The 18,817-nt window shown below is 50.8% G+C and overlaps 4 protein-coding genes across 4 annotated transcripts; 3 read left to right on the forward strand and 1 right to left on the reverse strand.

Moving 5' to 3' along the window:
* Nucleotides 1–227: 227 nt before the first annotated feature.
* On the forward strand, nucleotides 228–4,115 carry CTRU02_212090 (C2H2 type zinc finger domain-containing protein; the record flags this gene model as incomplete). The annotated part of the gene is made up of 4 exons (XM_036725081.1): nucleotides 228–1,275; nucleotides 1,345–2,097; nucleotides 2,155–3,352; nucleotides 3,410–4,115. 4 exons carry the CDS (start codon nucleotides 228–230, stop codon nucleotides 4,113–4,115), a joined length of 3,705 nt encoding a protein of 1,234 aa, XP_036583246.1.
* Nucleotides 4,116–7,353: 3,238 nt separating this feature from the next.
* On the forward strand, nucleotides 7,354–8,536 carry CTRU02_212091 (uncharacterized protein; the record flags this gene model as incomplete). Its single annotated transcript, XM_036725080.1, has 2 exons — nucleotides 7,354–7,519; nucleotides 7,608–8,536. 2 exons carry the CDS (start codon nucleotides 7,354–7,356, stop codon nucleotides 8,534–8,536), a joined length of 1,095 nt encoding a protein of 364 aa, XP_036583245.1.
* Nucleotides 8,537–10,438: 1,902 nt separating this feature from the next.
* Nucleotides 10,439–12,351, forward strand: CTRU02_212092 (methylenetetrahydrofolate reductase; the record flags this gene model as incomplete). Its single annotated transcript, XM_036725079.1, has 2 exons — nucleotides 10,439–12,137; nucleotides 12,191–12,351. The coding sequence occupies 2 exons, from the start codon at nucleotides 10,439–10,441 to the stop codon at nucleotides 12,349–12,351; spliced, it is 1,860 nt and encodes a 619-aa protein (XP_036583244.1).
* A 917-nt stretch (nucleotides 12,352–13,268) lies between these two features.
* CTRU02_212093 (RNase3 domain protein) lies at nucleotides 13,269–18,226 on the reverse strand (the record flags this gene model as incomplete). The annotated part of the gene is made up of 5 exons (XM_036725078.1): nucleotides 13,269–14,849; nucleotides 14,904–16,463; nucleotides 16,513–17,466; nucleotides 17,519–17,622; nucleotides 17,674–18,226. 5 exons carry the CDS (start codon nucleotides 18,224–18,226, stop codon nucleotides 13,269–13,271), a joined length of 4,752 nt encoding a protein of 1,583 aa, XP_036583243.1.
* Between the last annotated feature and the right edge of the window lie 591 nt (nucleotides 18,227–18,817).

Below are 18,817 nucleotides of genomic sequence, written 5' to 3' on the forward strand. Positions count from 1 at the left end.
AGAACGCCAAAGCCGGACTAGCCTCCCGATCATCTTGCTTGTCGTGGGAAGATTACGCTGGGCGGGGCTTCGCCTTTTGGCTATTGACAATTGACGACACTCTTGACGCGACATCGAGAGGCTACGCCCTGCCGATTTACATCTGCAGGAGCCGCTCCATGACGCCGACGCCCTTCCGCAAGTCAAGCAATCCTAACCGCGCCCTTTTTTAAGGGCGCTCCCTAACAATGACAACAATCCACGAAGACATGGACGAATTCGTCAATTGGGAGGCTGCAGCGGCAGAGGTTGGCAGCATCTTCAACATGCCATCCCACGACGTCCCACCTCCTGATCCCAACCTGGATCTCGTACTGGAAAATGTTGACGACGATGACTTTGGCTTCTTCGCTCTTCAGCACTTCTCCGGGGACGCTGCTCCTGGCGCTGCAGTCCCTGGCAGCACCCTTGGCACTTTAGACACACAAGTCAACACCGTCCCGGGCGATTCTTGCAACGCCAACTGCACTTTTGATAAGCACCAGTGCAACAAGCTGCAAGACTGGTGGGTCGCTCCTGAGTTTCCTTGCGACAATTGCACCCTCGGAGGCTATCAGTGCAAAAAGATTCGAGAGGGTCGCTACAAAGACTACTGTACTTCCTGCGTCGCTTTGCGCAGCGGATGCAGTTTCGCTACCCAACCAGTCGACTCTACCGATCTGTTTCTATCAGACGCTCTTCCTCAGAACCCTTGGCCAACCATGGGAGACCACCCAAGCACCATCCCTCAAGAGAACGGTGCCATTCCTGTCAGCTTGCCTGGGACGTCGACGCCGGATCTACTGACCAGCCTGGCCGGCTCCTCAGACGAACATGCTATGGCACTGCTTAACAAGGCAGCACCCCCGGCTAAGATTGGGGCGCGCTTCTCCAGAGAGTCGGTTCGCATCCTCAAGAACTGGCTTTCCACGCACACTCGTCATCCTTACCCTAGTGACGAAGAGAAGGAGATGCTTCAGCGCCAGACGGGCCTCAACAAAACCCAGATCACCAACTGGCTTGCCAACGCGCGGCGTCGGGGCAAGACCCAGGCTCCTCGCTCCACCTCACCACATGTTCGTAGCAGCTGGAGCGGCCCTATTGATATCCCTCAACGACGAGGAACTCCTGCTCCGGATGGCAGAACGAGGAGCATGAACCCTCTCGAGCGTTGGGTGGACTCTCCGCCCGAAAACGAACCCGCCACTGTGACGGCTATTGCTCGCGCCGTTGCCTCTAGCTCCGGAGCCTCATCTGGTAAGCTTATAACCCTTTCACTCTGGCTGGCAAAGCATGTTGGATAGAACGTCACTGACCCTCCTTCAGGTCTCAACAGCCCTTACAGCTTCAACTTCACCGACGACGGATCAGGCCGCTCTCTCTGCAACGCCTCTTCGGCAAGCAGTGTCGGCACTTCCCACTCCAGCGGTGGCTCTTTTGCATCCGCCTACTCTCATGCATCCCGCGGATCGTTTGGCTCGTTTGGATCCTTCAACCGCGGCCGTAGGCGTCGTAGGAGGCGTGCCGGTGGAAACCCCAGTGATGAAAAGACGTCTCTGGCCACGCCTCTCAAGACCTTCCAGTGTACATTCTGTACCGAAACTTTCAGGACCAAGCACGACTGGCAGCGGCACGAAAAGTCTCTCCATCTGTCTTTGGAGAGGTGGGTTTGTGCTCCAGATGGCCCCGTGGCTCTCAACCCGCAGACAAATCAGCTTTGCTGCGTCTTCTGCGGCGAAGCCAACCCCGATAGTGCTCATGTCGAGTCCCACAATCACACAGCTTGCCAGGAGAGGACTCTCGAGGAGCGCACATTCTATCGGAAGGATCACCTTAACCAGCATCTGCGTCTGGTTCACAACGTCAAGTTCGTGGATTGGTCCATGAAGGCATGGAAGGTCGCTACACCAGAGATTCGGTCACGTTGCGGTTTCTGCGGAGTGGTACTTCCCAATTGGACTTCTCGTGTTGAGCATCTGGCAGAGCATTTCAAGACGGGTAATACCATGGCGGACTGGAAGGGTGACTGGGGTTTTGAAGCACCGGTACTCTCTATGGTCGAGAACTCTATCCCACCTTGTATGAGACCCCTCAGATATCCTGTAGACAAGCTACCGACGTCTAACTGGTAAATAGATCTCATTGATAATGAGCGAAACACTCCCTACCCGTACAAGGCCAGTGGTGTCCCGGCAGAGACTCCCAGGAGCGCTTACGAACTTCTCAAGATGGAGTTGGCACACTTCATGCAGAACCATCACGATAAAACCGGCCGAATGCCCGGAGAAGAAGAGATGCAACTCGAAGCTTGTCGTATCATTTTCGCCTCTGAAGTTTTGTCTATCAGGGAGATCTCATACCCTTTCTCATGGCTGCGTGATTTGATCATGGCGGCCGAAGATATTATGAGACAAGCCAAGTTTGGTCCCATGCGTTCGCAGATTGAAAACAGACTGTCAACCCTGAAAATTAATGGCAAGGACAACTTGTTCGAGGCCTGCCCGCTTGAAAACCAGCTCCACGAATTCGTGAGAGCCAAGCGCCTATTGGGCCTAACAGCCATGGACGAGGAGCTACAGGAGGAAGCTTGTAAGATTGTCGGTCGCATTGAAGAAGTATCGACCACGCCGTCCGACTTCATCGCCAACTGGCTTGTTAAGCTCATCTATAACTCGACCGACTGGCTAGCCAATTTCCGGCAGCGTGCGCACCTCCCCCGGACCGAAGACATTGTAAACGCGTACGAACGCTCTACCGACCTGACTAAAGTTGACTCAACTATCCACAACTACACTAGACTGGAACGGTCGCTAGCGGACTACATGACTTCTCAGAGGGCACTGGGTATTGAGCCTGACGACGCTGACCTCCAACGACAAGCCCGTATCATCATCTACGAGTTCGACGATGGGTGGAACCAAACCGCCGCCGACAACCTGGAGTGGCTGTCTGCTTTCAAGCAGCGCCATCAGTTCAGCCCATCTGCTTCGGGGTCCAGCCTGACCACTTCGCCTGCATCGCAGGGCCAGTTGGTAACAGAGGGAGCCCAGCTGTCAATGTCAGGATCTTCCTCGAATGTCTCTTCGGCTAATGTCTCCAGTGGCATAAAGTGCCCGCTCATGACAGATGAAGCGGCTGGAAGCTACGTGGGATCGAGCCCCTCTACATTCGTCAAGACGGGCCCTTTCTTCTTGAATGACGCTAACTGCTACCGACGTCTGGCTCGAGAGCTTGGTCGTTGGGCTGCTGCAACCATGTCGCCCAACAACCCTAACTTCCACGTCCCAACCGATGCTGAAATCCAGCACCAAGCTCGTTGGATTCTGTACGACGAGTAAGTCCCTTTTTTTCCTCACCGCATTTCCCAGACCGTGCACTAACATTCATTTAGTGACGACCCATGGAACCAGACAGCAGCCGACAACGCCGAGTGGCTGCAACGCTTCAAGCGTGACGTTGGCATCACCAAGGACGCGGGTCCGGGTCTTCCACCGGGCGATTCATGGTCCATTTCGCAGGGCGGTACGGGCTTCGCGCCTCCGTATGCCTTCCCTAACGGGAACATGGCACCCTTCAGTGACAAGTCGACGGGCGTACCGATGCGGGACCTCAAGACGTTCGACACAGATTCGGCAATCCTCAACAAGTACCTTGAGACCTTCAAAACGCGCTACGCGAAGCCGGCAACCATCTTCTGCGCACGCGAACTTGAGGACGGGCTTATCCGCTTCGTCGAGACGGAGTTCGCCATCTCTGGACGCTTCCCCGATGATGACGCCCTCCGCACGCAGGCCAGGCTCATTTTGAACCAGCCCAACACCGCCGCAGACGACCAGACGCTTCTGGATAAATTTAAGAATTGGATGGCTACGAGGCAGTCGCAGGCACAGTCACAGCCGCAGCAGCAAGCGGCTTCGTCGTCGTCGTCGGCGGCTTTGCCTACCGGCATGGACTTGACGCTTTCAGACGCTGAGATGAACAATATCTTGCAGAATATGAATATTGAATTCAGTGCGGCGGATCTTGAGGGTCTAGAAATGACCATGGGTATGGATCTGGGCGGCGGCGCTCCACTTGGCGGCGGCCCTGCCAACTAGGCAGACAAGTCAACATTGACATGATGCTTGCGAAACAGTCCAACGCTCAAATAATTACACTACGATCTTTCAAGTTTCTCGTATATAAAATAAGGGTTTTGGGGGCTTGTTTCGGATTTCAACTGGAAAATAAAAGGCTTCGGCCGGCTCAACGGGCTTAGAAAATGGGGATTGTGAATGGATGGTGGTGATTAGGTGCTCTTTAGACATATCAAGTTAATACCCAATACAGAGTTAAGTAAAACTAAACATGGAACTCTTGTGATCCCGAATGTTGTATCGTCGTTGTCTGCGTGATGAATGTCATTGTTGACAATCAATCTCACAGCACACGCGGCCGAACCTAACCAAGAGCAAAGCTAGGGGAACTCATTAGCTAACAACTGGAATCTACTCAAGAGCAAATCCAAGATGCCGATTCTGTGAATAGGTTATGCCGCCTTGAGTATCTGATTATGTGTCAGTCGAAGTCGTGTAACGCAGGGAGAGGCAATAGTGCAGTGTATGCATCGGCGGTGTGCCCTGTGCCCCGGCCAGCATTCTCCTCTGACTGGCCTTTCCATACCGTACTCTTACTCGCCAGCTTTGACAGATACTTGCAGACCGCTATTCCGTTCTATGTCTCTGCTGCCTGGGACTGCGGCCTTTGGAGAACTTGGAGCTTCTCGACCGCGAAAGACCCCGTAGTTGGCCGTCGCCTCGTGGTAGAATGTGTTTGAACGTTCGGCTCAATCTCAAGCCCGGAAACCGTCCCTTAATCCGGCCTCCCATGTAAGCTCTTGAGACAAAAACGTGGCAAACTGCGGCGCCAAGCCGCGATTGCATTTCCTCTCCGCCCTTTGCGACAATGCTCGATCTGGGGAAGACGGCCTCCAAAGAAGCGGACCTGACGTTCCGGCGACCGAGTTGCGTTTCCGTTTGTTTTCGACACCGCTTTCGAGACCCTGCGGCCTGAGCTAGCAGCAGGTTTTTTTTTTCCCCTTCCCCTGCAGTATTCGAGTGTATGGTGTTGTGGAGCGTGAGACCAGAGGGGCGTCGGGGTAGAGTTGAGGCTTTATCAATACCGCTGGTTATGATCTTGTTGTAGGTGCATGACGAGGGCGATGTCGGGGATGTCATCAAGGTTGTTTACTGCTGGTAGAGGGGTCTTGACGTTTTCAAGCGATTCGGGTAAATTTGGCAAGGCTGTCTAAAGGGGGCTGGAAGGGTCATGTCTGGTAGCTGGAACTGTTCCTCGCTAGTATCACGGAATAAGCTGACGTATATCTGACCCAGCATAACGCGTTGGTACGCAACGTAAGATTCTAGGTACGAAGCAAACCCCGGCCAGATTCAAATGTCACAATAAATAAATGAATTATTGATTGTATTCTATAAGCAATGCATACGAAATATATAATCTAGTCTGGCTTAAGGATTAATATGCGTCTTGAGCTTGCATGTCTGTAGACAACCATGTCCACACAGTTTAGCACGGAATTCACTGAATAAGCCACTCGCGTTCACAATTAATTCTTGCCAGAAGTAAGTCTCAATATTATCATAGATAATAGTTAAATCAGTATCGTAAAGGACCAGGCCGAGCTGCTATGGACGCAAATGCGCGCGGAGGGTGAGATTACCCGAAGTGTTAGCCATAACGCATTATGCCTGCCCCAAATCCGTGTCAACTGATATTTCAACGATGAAAAGGCGGGTTTTTGACATGAAAATGAAATGTATAAGTATTCATAAATGAAGAAGCATTTGTTGACATATCCTGATCATTCTACATTCTCTATATCCAACACGATTATACGCTCGAGTGCTCCTCAAAATAATTAGTCTTACCCAAACCGCCAACCTCAGTATGCCAAACTTCGTCTCCCCCGTCGACGGCGCAAAGCTCTTCTACCAATACCACCAGCCAGCCTCTCGATCAGCTATCAATGTGTCTCCGCGGGCTAATACTAAACCTCTGACCCTCGTCTTCCTCCACGGTTGGCCCATGTCTAGCCGTATGTTCGACCATCTCATCGAGCCCCTTGTGGAGACTCACGGTTATCCAATCCTTGCCCCGGATCGTCGAGGCTTCGGGAATTCAGAATGGGGTGCAGGTACAGGTAGCGGTGGGTGGGATACCTTCGTCTCCGACCTGACGGCGCTGCTTGACAGTCTAGCCCTCGGGGATTTTGCCTTTGTGGCAGCGAGCATGGGATGTGCCGAGAGCTTGCTCTCGTTTCTAAGCAGCAGCGAGTCCGTAAGGGAAAGATGCAGGGGTTTCGTCTGGATTGGGCCCAACATGCCATACAACCTCGAATGCGAGGCATGCCCATTGGCCCCCAAGGTGGAGGTCTGGGATTCAATCTTGGAAGGGCTTCGTGCAGAAGACAGCAAGGGGTTCGTGGAGATGCAAATACAAGGTGTCTTCCGCACCGATCTGGGGAACGTTGTACCCGACAGCGCACTTCGTTTCTATGAGGGGCTAGTGGCCGAGGCGGATCCCGGTGCAGTACAAAAGACAGTGGCCATTTTCCTAAAGGACATGGTAGAGGAGGTAAGACGATTTGCCGCCAAGAGTGAGAGTAGGCCCGTGATGATCTTGCACGGAGACTCGGATTCTGGGATGCCTGTTGAGTGCAGCGGAATGGTGCTCAGAGAAATGATTCCTTGGGCGGAGTTGAGCATCTACGAGAATGGTGGCCACGGTAAGGCTGCTTTACACTTAACCTCACGATATAGTACTGATAGCTTCTTCTAGGGCTTTACCTGACGCATTCTGAGCGGCTTTTGCAAGACTTACTCAAGTTTCTTGAGGGGGGATTGGGCAAACTGTAGAAGCATTAGACGGCGCTAGGTGAAGAAAGAGTAAGACGGCTGTACTAGTCGTCCCTAATCCGACACTGTAAAGTCTGACACTGTACAGAGGTCAGGTTTGGTCGCAAATTGATAGAGAGTACTTTCAAAAGAGCGTAGACGTAGCACATATTGGAGTATCTTTTTATCCGTTATGTTGATACAGTTAACATGACGCTTATATTAACACTGTGTAAGAAAACTGCCGCCTAACGAACATGCTTAAAGGACATACGTGCCTCGACTTCATCGTCATTCAGCCAAAAGAACCTTGCAATCAAATTCTCCGGCCGAGAAGTCAATTAGAGTCCGAATACTGCATGGACTTTTCATAACACCTCCTCGATCAATTCGACTGCTTGCACAAGGGACAGGGGCCCATCGCTGTCACATTCAACCAATCATGGAAGCTGCAACGAGCTCAAGACGAAGCTCCGCAACAGCCTATAGTCGACCTAGGACCCGGCAGCGAGTTCACAAAGCACCACCAACTCTGGAAGTGCCAGACATTGAAGAGAATGCCTCTGAGAGAAAGCGGGTGTTGAATGTCCTGGCCCAACGAAGATACCGTAAGCTCGCAGTCCCACTACACCTAGGCATCTCATTGGACGACCACAACGCGGCACATCTAGATATACCCATACTGACTTTAAACAGGAGAACGTAGGAGGCAAGACCGTGTCGCCAAACAAAAGCAAGGAGACTCAGAGGGACAACCTGATGGGGCAGGCTCTGACAGCCTGACTCCAACCGTGCCGGGCGCCGCCAACCTAGTTGATCAAACAACAGACGACCTTTTGCCGTTCACTGATGATGGAAAGGACGCTAATGCGGTTGGGTTCAGCCTGGACGCAGCTACGGCCTGGACGACTGAACCGTCAGATGGGCTCGCTATGTCGGAGTTCATATTCGGTACGATGAACACGTCAATACTCGACCAGAGTCCAACCAGTGCTACGACAATGCTAAATTTGTCTTCCTCACCGTCAACAGTTGACCCGGCGTCTGTCATGAATAGCTCGGCATCCCCATCGTCATCTTTGTCTGAATTCTCAGATACCTACCTGCTTCCAATGAATGACCTTCAGCTACTCAAGGGCGTCCTGCAGGTAGCGACTAGACTTGGGTGTTCTTCTGACATGTGGAACCCTGCGGCGAACTCGCCGTTCAATGAAGGTGCAGGGACGCCGGCCGAGTTGCTTCCCGAGACCTGGAAGCCGACAACAGCCCAGATTCTAACGCCCCACCATCCGCTCATGGACTTTCTCCCCTGGCCGGATGTGCGGACCCGTGTCATAAGCTTGTTCAGTCTTCCCGACGCGATGCGACCGCCGACAGCACGTGGGCCTCTTGGACTGGTCAACTTCGCGTATGACTTGGAAGACACGTCTGAAGGCGTGCGTATTTGGGGCGCTGATCCGTGTGATGCATCGAATTGGGAAGTCGGCCAAACATTTTTCCAGAGATGGTGGTTTGTGTTTGACAGGAGCGTTATTGAACAGAGCAACAAGTGGCGACGGCTGAGGGGTGCTGCGGCCTTGCAGCTGATGCCTGGTAGCGTAAGCCCTGTAGTGGATGATGTCTGATGGGAATTGAGCCAAGTGTATCCTTGGTTATAAAGGCAGGCTATAATGACAGAAGTGACTGACGCAGGCGATGTTGTTCTGAACTACTTGGCTGGGCACCTTAAATTGCACGCAAAGCGCGGTGATGGACGGAAATTTAGCAAGTCGGCACTGAATTGGCTGTCACATTCAAGTCTCCCATAGGCAGGCAACCTATTGACCGCAAGACGCAGAGAAAACAACTCAACCATAACAAGCATCCATAGCCGGCAAGAGGCTAGGAGAGCGACATGCAGCACGCAGGTCGACGGGCTACTGCATGTAGTCGCAAGTTGAGAAAAGTATGGCTGAAGCTTATTGGCCTTGTTCTGGGACGAGGGCGGGAGTGTGTGGTCGATCAAAGGCGACTTAAAACGTGCAAAGTCAAGATCTTTCGAAATGGGAAACGAATTTGTCTAGCAGTCGTCCAGAGAAACATTGGGTATGCATGCGGGCGGTATTTCGCAGCTGGGTCGTTGGACGTATCGGATTCGGAAGTCTGTACATGTTTCGGAGAAACCTGCTTGTTATGTAACGGAGGTTGAAGCCGCCGATGTATCAAGAGTGGCTCTTCATGGTCAACCTTATTAGCACAGCCATGGCTTAAATTCCACTGTGTCTGGGACAGCGTCTGGTGCAGGTTGTACAACGGACTGAGAGTTGCAGCTGCAAGTTGTTCCATAGGCCAAGGATGACTTGCCCAACAACGTTTGCGGCGACTTTTATAGTTGGTTTGACAAACCTGGCGGGAATGGTGTTGGTGCACCGGCCCGTTTCCCTTGTGCTCTGGGTACACTAAACTTGTGTCGTTGTTTCTGCTGCTTTTCTTCCCCAGACGTTTGCTGAGCACGACCAGCCAATCAAACGGGATGTTCAGGCCACCACCGCTCATGGATGTGTCATTGATAGGAGCAACAGAAACAAGAGCGAAAAAAAAACAAGCGGGTACGGGTATCTGGAGATGGGGACTTTGGAGAGGAAACGGAGAATGGAGGTGGCCGACGACGGCTTCCTGCACTGCCCCTGTTCCCTGTCGAAAGTTTCGGAGGCAAAAAGGCGTGGCGTCAGTAAGACGTGGGTTGGCTGGAGGGACCAATTCCTACCGGGTCTGGCGGTGAAGCTCCATGCCATGCGGCTACCGCCTTCTGTTATTGGGTTTCTGCCTTAAATCCCGCAGGAACACAATGGAGGGGTTGAGGTACGGAGTACGTACTTCGCAATTAATCGCCAAAGCGGGGCACCTGCCCTCCATCTTCGGAGCTCAGCAGCGTTGGTTCGAGAGCATGTTCCTACCATGCGGCACCTACCACCCACCCACGCCTCACTACTAGTGGCCGCTGCCGTTCGTAGTGGGGGTCTGCTACTGGCTCTACGCTCCCCGCCAGAACTCTCCCCCAAAATTCCCAACTTCTCTTCACCTTCAAACCTTTGCGTCCTGATCCCTTGACTTACCTAGAGACTTGGACTGGATCTTTGGCAGACCCGGGGACCGGTGCTAGGAGAGAATCATCACATTTTCCCCCAGTGAGATTGTTCAGTGAGTAGTCCCCTTGCTTCAGTTCGACTTGTCTTGCATCCTCCTGCCGTGCCTTAAACACGCTTTTAACCCCTCGGACGTTCCATTTGTACAGTCTGTCATTCCACCCCGCTATCCTCTTCTCTCCCTGCTTCGCCCAACTCTCGCGCCGCTCTAAATAGCTTCACTTGTCCCCGCAATTCGTTGCTTCGCTGTCTTTTATCTTTCGTCTCTTGTCTTGATAGTCAATTGACTCTAACAAGCTTCAATTCCAGCATCCCACGAACCTAGAGAGCCCTTGGGTGGCCATTATTTGCTTACTTCCTTTCTGAACCTTTTCGAATTATTTTCTCGTCTCAACCGCCAACATGCATATCAAGGCTATGCTCGACGAGTCCCGTAGGACGGGCGAGCCCTCTTTCTCTTTCGAGTACTTTCCTCCAAAGACTGCCCAGGGTGTTCAGAACCTGTACGATCGTATGGAACGCATGTACCACTTTGGTCCCAAATTTATCGACATTACCTGGGGCGCTGGCGGTCGCATTGCTGAGCTCACTTGCGAGATGGTCCTCCAGGCGCAGTCTATCTACGGCCTCGAGACCTGCATGCACCTCACATGTACGGATATGGGCCTGGAAAAGGTCAATGACGCCCTGCGTAAGGCCTACAAGGCCGGTTGCACAAACATATTGGCTCTGCGTGGCGATCCCCCAAGAGAACAGGAGAAGTGGGAGGCCACCGACGACGGTTTCCGCTACGCAAAGGACCTTGTGAAGCACATCCGGGCCACCTACCATGACCACTTTGACATTGGTGTTGCCGGTTACCCTGAGGGATGTGACGACAACAAGGATGAGGAGCAGCTGCTGGATCACTTGAAGGAGAAGGTCGACATGGGTGCTAGCTTCATTGTTACTCAGATGTTCTACGATGCTGACAACTTCGTCCGCTGGGTCGGCAAGGTGCGTGAACGCGGCATCACCATCCCCATCATCCCTGGTATCATGCCCATCGCCACCTACGCTTCCTTCCTCCGCCGCGCCAAGCACATGAACTGCAAGGTCCCTGAGGAATGGATGACTGCCCTTGAGCCAGTCAAGAACGACGATGTTGCGGTGCGAGAGATTGGAAAGGGTCTCGTTGCCGAAATGTGTCGGAAGATCATTGCCGCGGGAATTCACCACCTGCACTTTTACACCATGAACTTAGCCCAGGCCACGAGAATGGTTCTTGAGGAGCTGGATTGGATGCCTTCATCCGACCGCCCCTTGAAGCACAATCTTCCTTGGAAGCAGTCCCTCGGTCTCGGCCGTAGAGAGGAAGATGTCCGCCCTATCTTCTGGAAGGGCCGTAACAAGTCCTACGTCCTGCGCACACAAGATTGGGACGAATTCCCCAACGGTCGCTGGGGTGACTCTCGATCGCCTGCCTTTGGTGAGCTGGATGCTTATGGTATTGGCTTGACGGGTACAAACGAACAAAACCGAAAGAAGTGGGGTGAGCCCAAGTCCATCAAGGACATTGCCAACATCTTCGTCCGATACCTAGAGACCGAAATTGACTCACTTCCTTGGAGTGAGGCTCCCCTGACCAGCGAAGCTGACCCCATTCGGGAAGAGCTCATCGGCTTGAACAAGCGTGGTTTGCTCACTATCAACTCTCAGCCTGCCGTTGACGGCGTCAAGTCGTCTCATCCAGTCCATGGTTGGGGCCCCCCGAACGGCTATGTTTACCAGAAGGCCTACCTAGAACTTCTGGTTCATCCCGATGTCTACCACGAGATTATCGCCCGTATCGAGAAGAACCCGGACATGACCTATTACGCCACCACCAAGAATGGCACGCTGAGATACAACGCATCCAACGACAGCCCCAACGCCGTTACTTGGGGTGTCTTCCCAGGCAAGGAGATTGTGCAACCGACCATTGTCGAGGGTATCAGCTTCATGGCGTGGAAAGATGAGGCCTTCCGTCTTGGTACGGACTGGGCACACTGCTTTGAGGCCGGAACTCCCAGCAGAGTCTTGATCGACCGTATTATGAATGACTGGTACCTGATCAACATCGGTAAGCCTGGATCATACCACCCTTCATTAGAACCTAGCTAACACGTATTCAAGTCAACAATGACTTCCACCAGAAGACTGCTCTCTTCGACTTGCTCGAGGGCCTGTCCGTGCAGGAATACACCGACATCCCCTCTGAGCCTCAGACTAACGGAGCAAACACGGAGCAAAAAACGGAGGCGCCCAATGGCCATCCTGCTCCCGTCGCCGCCTAAGGTGACTTTTCATTATTGTCTAACTTAACTTCAACCCCCTTATATTTTCTAAGTATGCATCATGAGCGGCGTTTTCAACAGGTCAAAAGGATGGAAAAGGGGGGTTACTCGTGTTTTTTCAACAAAAAGGCACTTCTCACACATGAGTTCATCCAGGTGGCATTTGAGCGGCAAATGTATCTGGAGGCGAACTCGCACCAACACACACAACCAACATAAAACCTCGGAGGAGAGCGGAAGGCACAGAGAGGAGCATGCATATATCTCAACGATACCCCCAAAGGACTATGAAGTTTTTTTCCCCAACGAAAAAAAGTCTTGGAAGCCACAAGAGCTAGGAGTTTCAACACGGGTCTGTTTTATAGATGATTATTTTTCTTCTTCGGGATTTTATTTCACGTTTAGTAGCAGTACGCATGCTATGGAATGGAAAGAGATGACAACGAGACGTAGATTGGATGGTCATGATAAATGGGGGGAATGACGGTGCGGTGGAAGAACTGGGAATAGGCGGAGAGAGGGAAACCGATTTGACTAGGACCCGGCTCTGGCTGCGTTAGTTAGTCTTGTTTCAAAGCCGAATCAACTTGGGCTTGACTGTTTCCCATGACGTATAATACGATGCTCCCATTCCGATGCCATTATTGTGACTTATGAGGGAGCCTTTACGCTCTCAAAAATCATCGCTCACACGACGTTCTTCACAATTGCTCTTAGGCCGGATTTTTTTTAAGAAAGTGAGTTTTCTGGAACCAGCGGAATCTGATTACTTTCTAGTCTATCGACGCAAATCTGTATGTACTGTTGATCCCTGTCCTGCCTTAGTGAGCCAAAATTGAAGTCTGCAAATTCATTTTCTCCACGCGGACATTGAAAGGAATCCTGGACTCCTAGGCATCCTTCCCCTCTCAGTCTTCTCAAATCGTAGTAGTAAGTTCGGTGGTGCTCTCAGCTTCCGCTAGTTTGCAGTCACATGCGAATTTGAGCTTGTAATCGCTTTCAGTCATGCCCTCCAGCACGGCGAGTGCCCTCTTGGCAGCCGCCACTTTAGCGTAACGTACACTCTCCGCAGTGGCATGAAATTCAACTTGTCCATGAAACAACACTCCGCAAAGGATCCTTGTGCCTGTTATGACGCTGGCACCCTCATCAGTTGAGGGAACCCAGTCAGTCGCCATCAAGCGCCACTCCCTACAGCCAAACCGTTCGTGCAGAATGTGGCCGAGCTTCGTGACTGGATGACCACTGGCGAACGAGTCGTAAAGCGCCATATCATTGAAAAAGGGGCGAATATTTTTATCGAAAAACTTGCGGACTTCACCAAAATCGTAGCGAGAGTCGACGAACACGGCACCAATATAAGCTTCGACAACATCGGAGAGGTATTTGGGCGAGTGCTTGACGTTTGTCCAGTAGTCTTGCGAGAAGACGTCTTGGTCGCCAATTTTGTCTTCAGCCTCAAACTTGGCCAAATTGAGCGAGGATACATACTCTTCTCTTTGGCTTAGCATTGCAGAAGTTCCAATGAGGATATGCTTGTGGAGGCCTAGCTTCACACAAAGACTAGCAAGAAATTGATTGCTGACCATCGCCATTTTGTGCTCTGTGAGCCACTGCGGATCGGCGCCCGGAAATTTGTTGAAAAGAAAATCGACGCAGACCATGTCAAGCAGCGCATCGCCGAGAAACTCCAGACGTTGGTAGTTTGGCAAGCTCTCATAAGCCTTGGGGTAGGAAGGGTGCTTAAAGGCACTCCGCAAAAGGGCAGGGGACTTGAACTCATATCCCATCTCGTTTTTGATCTGGCGCACAATTTCACGTTGCACTGCCGTTGACTTCCTAAACTGCCACTCAGGAGGGATGTAAGCGGCATAGTAATCACTCCAAGAGGTCATTTGATGATTCTTATCCTTGACCATGGCAGTCACCGCTTGAATGGCCATGTCAAAGTTCCCACAGTCGGCGTAAGTCAGATATGCCGCACCGATGAGAGCCTCGCAAACATCGGCAATCGATTTGTCCCCAAGCGCATGCTTGTTGGCAGGCTGACTCTGTTTGCCTCGCTTCAGCTGCAGTCCTTGGGGGTACCAGCTACGTCGATCGAATGACCGCGATCGAACATACTCATAGAGTCTTTTGTCGACTGCCTTGTTGAAAAGATTGCGATTGCAGATCAGTAGCATGCGTTGAACATGGTAATCAAATTCATCCTCGTCTGGTCTGGAAGTGAAAATGGCAATGGTCGTAGCCATTTTCAAAAAGCAGTCACCCAGGAACTCCAACCGCTCGTAGTTGTTTCCCATGCCGCTTTGGAAATTGATCTTTTCCCGGTCATGCTCTTCGCTGTTATCTGAGTCTTTGGTCAAAGCCTCCAGCGCCAAATCTGGGCGAATGTCGAGGTTCAGCATCTTGCAAGCATCAAGTGCAATCATAACAGAATCAATCCTGCTAATTATGGCTGGAAACGTCGACGCCATGACCGCGACTTCAAAAGGGAGCTTCTCATGTCAGTAGGGACAACAATTGATTTAGTTTGATTGGATTGGTCTTACTGTTGATACTCTCAGAGGTTCCAAGATGACATAGCAGATTCGTTGTTCTTCTGTCATGGCTTTAATAGAATCATCAAGAAGGTTTCTTCTCAGAGACACAATTTCGGCCTCGACAACTGGCTGGTTCTTTTGCCATGTTCTCTTTTGTCGAGCTTTTGCCCAGAGACTGACACTGTATTCAATGATGTTCTTCTCTATGCTGTCGTCTCGCCATGCCCTGTGACCAGGATCAGGAACACCTGCAGGCACCAGATCCGTGGGCTTCATGTCAGTCCGAAGGCCGCGAAGATAAAACTTGCGAGATCCTGCATACTGATCAATGACTAGTTTGTCTTTAAAGAATTCTTGAGGTGTGTTCTCGTTCCAATCCAAATATTCCTTGCCCTTTGTAGCCCCCAGATGAGCCCAATCAATCAGGGAAGCCGGATCATCTATTTGAGAGAGCTTGACAGAGTGATCCTCTCTGGTTGGTGCTAGAAAGTAAGGTATGTCAGCTACGGATGCCTCATATTCTTTGCTGAAGACGTCTTTGAATATGCGGAAGGTGAACTCCTTTAGAGCTTCTGAATCGCTTGTTGATATTTGAATGGGAGTGGGCAGCGATACTGGGTGAACCTCTGAGTGATGGTTGTTGGAAAAGAACAGCGGAATGGTCGGAAGGTTGGGCAGCTGCTCTCTTGTAAGAATAATAAGTGGTTTTGAGATTCGACCTAGGGCCGCCGGCGTTTCCAATTTTAACACTGTGATGAACAACACGTCGAAGCTGCCAAGTCTGGACCAGACCTCTGGCTTTGAACGCATCTCGTACTCTGTCCTTCGGTTGGAACTGACGGCGAGTCGAGCGTTGCGCATCACAGGCAACTTTTTGACGAACACTGAATGCAAGTGATGGTCGATGTACCGCTTTTTGATCAGCAACTTGCACATTTCAAAAGCAGCAGAGCAGCGTGCTGATTGTTTGTTTTTATGAGGAAAGCCAATAATGCTCAGAACCGGAGATTGCGGAGGCAGTTGAACTTCTGCAACAAAGTATTGTCCCTGATTGACTATCACATACTCTGGTGCAAGCGTTTCGTGGCTAGATTTACGCAAGGAAGCTGTGAAGTGGGCCAACACCTCCAAGCTAGACCCCCACGTTAACTTTGCGCCGGTAGACTCAATGACGTATGATTTGTAATGGGATTCTCCTTGAAGAATAGTGGCTTCAGCATCCAGTCCGGCGATCTTTCTGTCTTCTGGAAGAGCCGTGCAGAATCTTCGCAGCGTAGACTGATCGTACATGGCTTGGGCCACAACTCTGCTGTGCCTTCCATTACCTTCCTCGATGAAGGAGAGGTACTCCGAGTCCATCTGGCGCGCGCGACCCTTGGACTGAATATACTGAATTGCGGATTTATACAAATCGAACCGAATGACAAGGTTACAGTTGGGTATGTCGATTCCCTCTTCTGCAATTTGAGTTGCAAAGAGACAGTTAACATCGCCGTGCCTGAATTTGGCGATGGTTAATATCTGCTCCTTGAGAGACGTGTTGGAGAAACCATCGGAACGGGCTCCGACCTAAAAACGGATATTAGCCACATGCCATACCAACAAATGAGAACCTTACCAAAACTGCCGGATTAAGGTACGGAATCTTGATACTATCCTGCTTAAACAAGTCAGCCAAAAGAAAAGCTGTCAATCGCATGTCGACAAAGACGATGCACTTGTGGCCGGTGGGTTTGGAGAAGCGCGCTTGCAATTCTTCCCACAACCGAAGAACCTTGATAGAAAGGTGCCTGAGAGTTGGGGTAACAGGAGTAAACTCATGAGCCTTGACAACATCCCGAAGTTTTTCGACAGCCCCTGTTTCCTCGCCTTTCATGTCGAGACCATAGTAAGTCATGTCGGTTTTGTTTGTCAATCTTAAGATTTCCACGTCTGTCAGAAACAGCTGCCACAAACGGTCAGACAACCAAGAACCGAGATAGGATGTAGCCTGGCGTGCAAATAGCAATTCCTTGCCAAAGTGGCGGTTGTAGCGGACGAGACAGGATATCTTTCGGTACAGATCAGTCTCGAATGGGGGTGGTAGGGTGTTGTAATGGACTTCCTTTTCCGTGATCTTACGAATATGGGGATTCATTGAGATGGAATACTCTGAGATTGTGGCAATCTCACTGTGAAGAAGGCCCTCGAGACGCGCGGCAGCAACCTTGACATCAGTTTGGGCATCCACAGGCGAAGCGGTCATGCCGAACACCTTGGGTCTTTTGTCCTTATCCGGCTCTTTAACATAGTAGTCCTTAATGATGCGAGCGTAAGGATGATCCTTTTTGGTATGATGAGCCTCGTCAAAGATGAGAAGGTTGATCTGTTCCATACGAATGTATGAGTGTGCTAGACACTTTTGAAGGATGGCTGCTGTGCAGACAATAACTTTGTTTTCTTCAAATTGTCGGTTCCAGAATTCGTGAGACCACATCGAGTCGACCATTTCTCCGCAAAACTTAGCCACTGGGTGTTCTAGATTACACTCGAGAACAGCATGCTGCTGAAATACGAGCGACACTTTGTCCACCTGGCATCATGGTCAGATGCATCTGCAGTGGACGAAGTCCCAGAACACTTACTAGAAAGAAAGCAATGCGTTTTCGCATGCCGATCTCGCGTTCATTTATTTCCTTGTCGAGCACATACTGTAGTAATAGCGCAGCAATCAAAGTTTTCCCGGAGCCTGGTTAATCGTCAGTAGGAACAATATTGCTGTAGTACAATAAGAGCATACCTGTATCGAGGACTGCAATGATATTTTTGTTCTTGGCTCTTTCGAAGAGTTCAATCTGATATTCGCGTGGAGTTTTTATAATCTGTGTCGCATTCTTCTTGATGAGGCCTGCAGCCGAAAGATCATCCAAGATTTTAGACGGAGAGTCTGTCGACACGGCCTTGGCGAAGTTTTGAAGGGTCGCCTGATCCATTCTTTTCTTCTGGGAGATCGTCCGAGAATTTTCAGGATTCACGCTCCATTGGACATAATTGTCCTGGTCACTTTCATCACCCTCGCTATCCTCTTCATTGTTGCCATCACCCAACTCATTCCTCTCAACAATAAGAGAAGACGGGAAGGTACAAGCATCTGCACTAACACTCGAGACTTCGAAGAAACTAGCGATTGAAGGTGATTTTGCGCTAAATGGAGACGTTACGAATGAGCTGGCGTCGTTGCCAAGTTCAGTTGCCGCGTTCGTATCACGAGTTTGCGGGTCAAGTGTGTTTGGCGCTGTTGGTTCATCAAGAAAACCCGACGGAACAACTGGGTGGTCTTTGTGGACGAGCATCTTCGGAACTCAAGATAAGTAACCCAGTGTCAGTAAGGTTTGTTTTCGTCGAGTATACCAGAGTTTGGTAGTTTGAGATGTATTCCTATAAAACAGTCATCAGTGAATCACTGTACAATGGGGGGTAAAGATGGACAACCTCTACGAAATTCTCTTTTCGGGAAGGCATGAACAAGCGACCAAGTACATACCGCAATGAATTTGTTGTTTTGGCAGCCCAATATTCTATTCCGGATCTGGTCAGAAGGAAAAGAAGAGGAAGGATTAAACGCTGCCAGTTGCGCAGCAGGGACTGCGACAACCGCCTTGCAGAGATATGTAAACGTAAATATGTATGTAGAGTAGCTGAGGAAGTAGTCGGGAGATGTAACCATAGTTAAGAGAAACTCTGTATAGTCCAGAATAGCTCTTGCCCCTCTCTGGCTGTAAGCGTGTGAAGTGATGCTCAGGTGGAGAAAGCAGTGAGAGGGAAGTACTGGAAATTATGAGGCTATTAAGTTCAATTCTCTATATTAAGCGTCAATTACAAATAAGGGAAGGCATAGCTGGAGTGGAAACAGAAAGAGAAGAGACATGAGAAGGGAGATTGGC

The sequence above is a fragment of the Colletotrichum truncatum genome (genome assembly GCF_014235925.2).
Source record: "Colletotrichum truncatum strain CMES1059 chromosome Unknown Contig_0008, whole genome shotgun sequence".
NCBI classification, from domain to species: domain Eukaryota; kingdom Fungi; phylum Ascomycota; class Sordariomycetes; order Glomerellales; family Glomerellaceae; genus Colletotrichum; species Colletotrichum truncatum.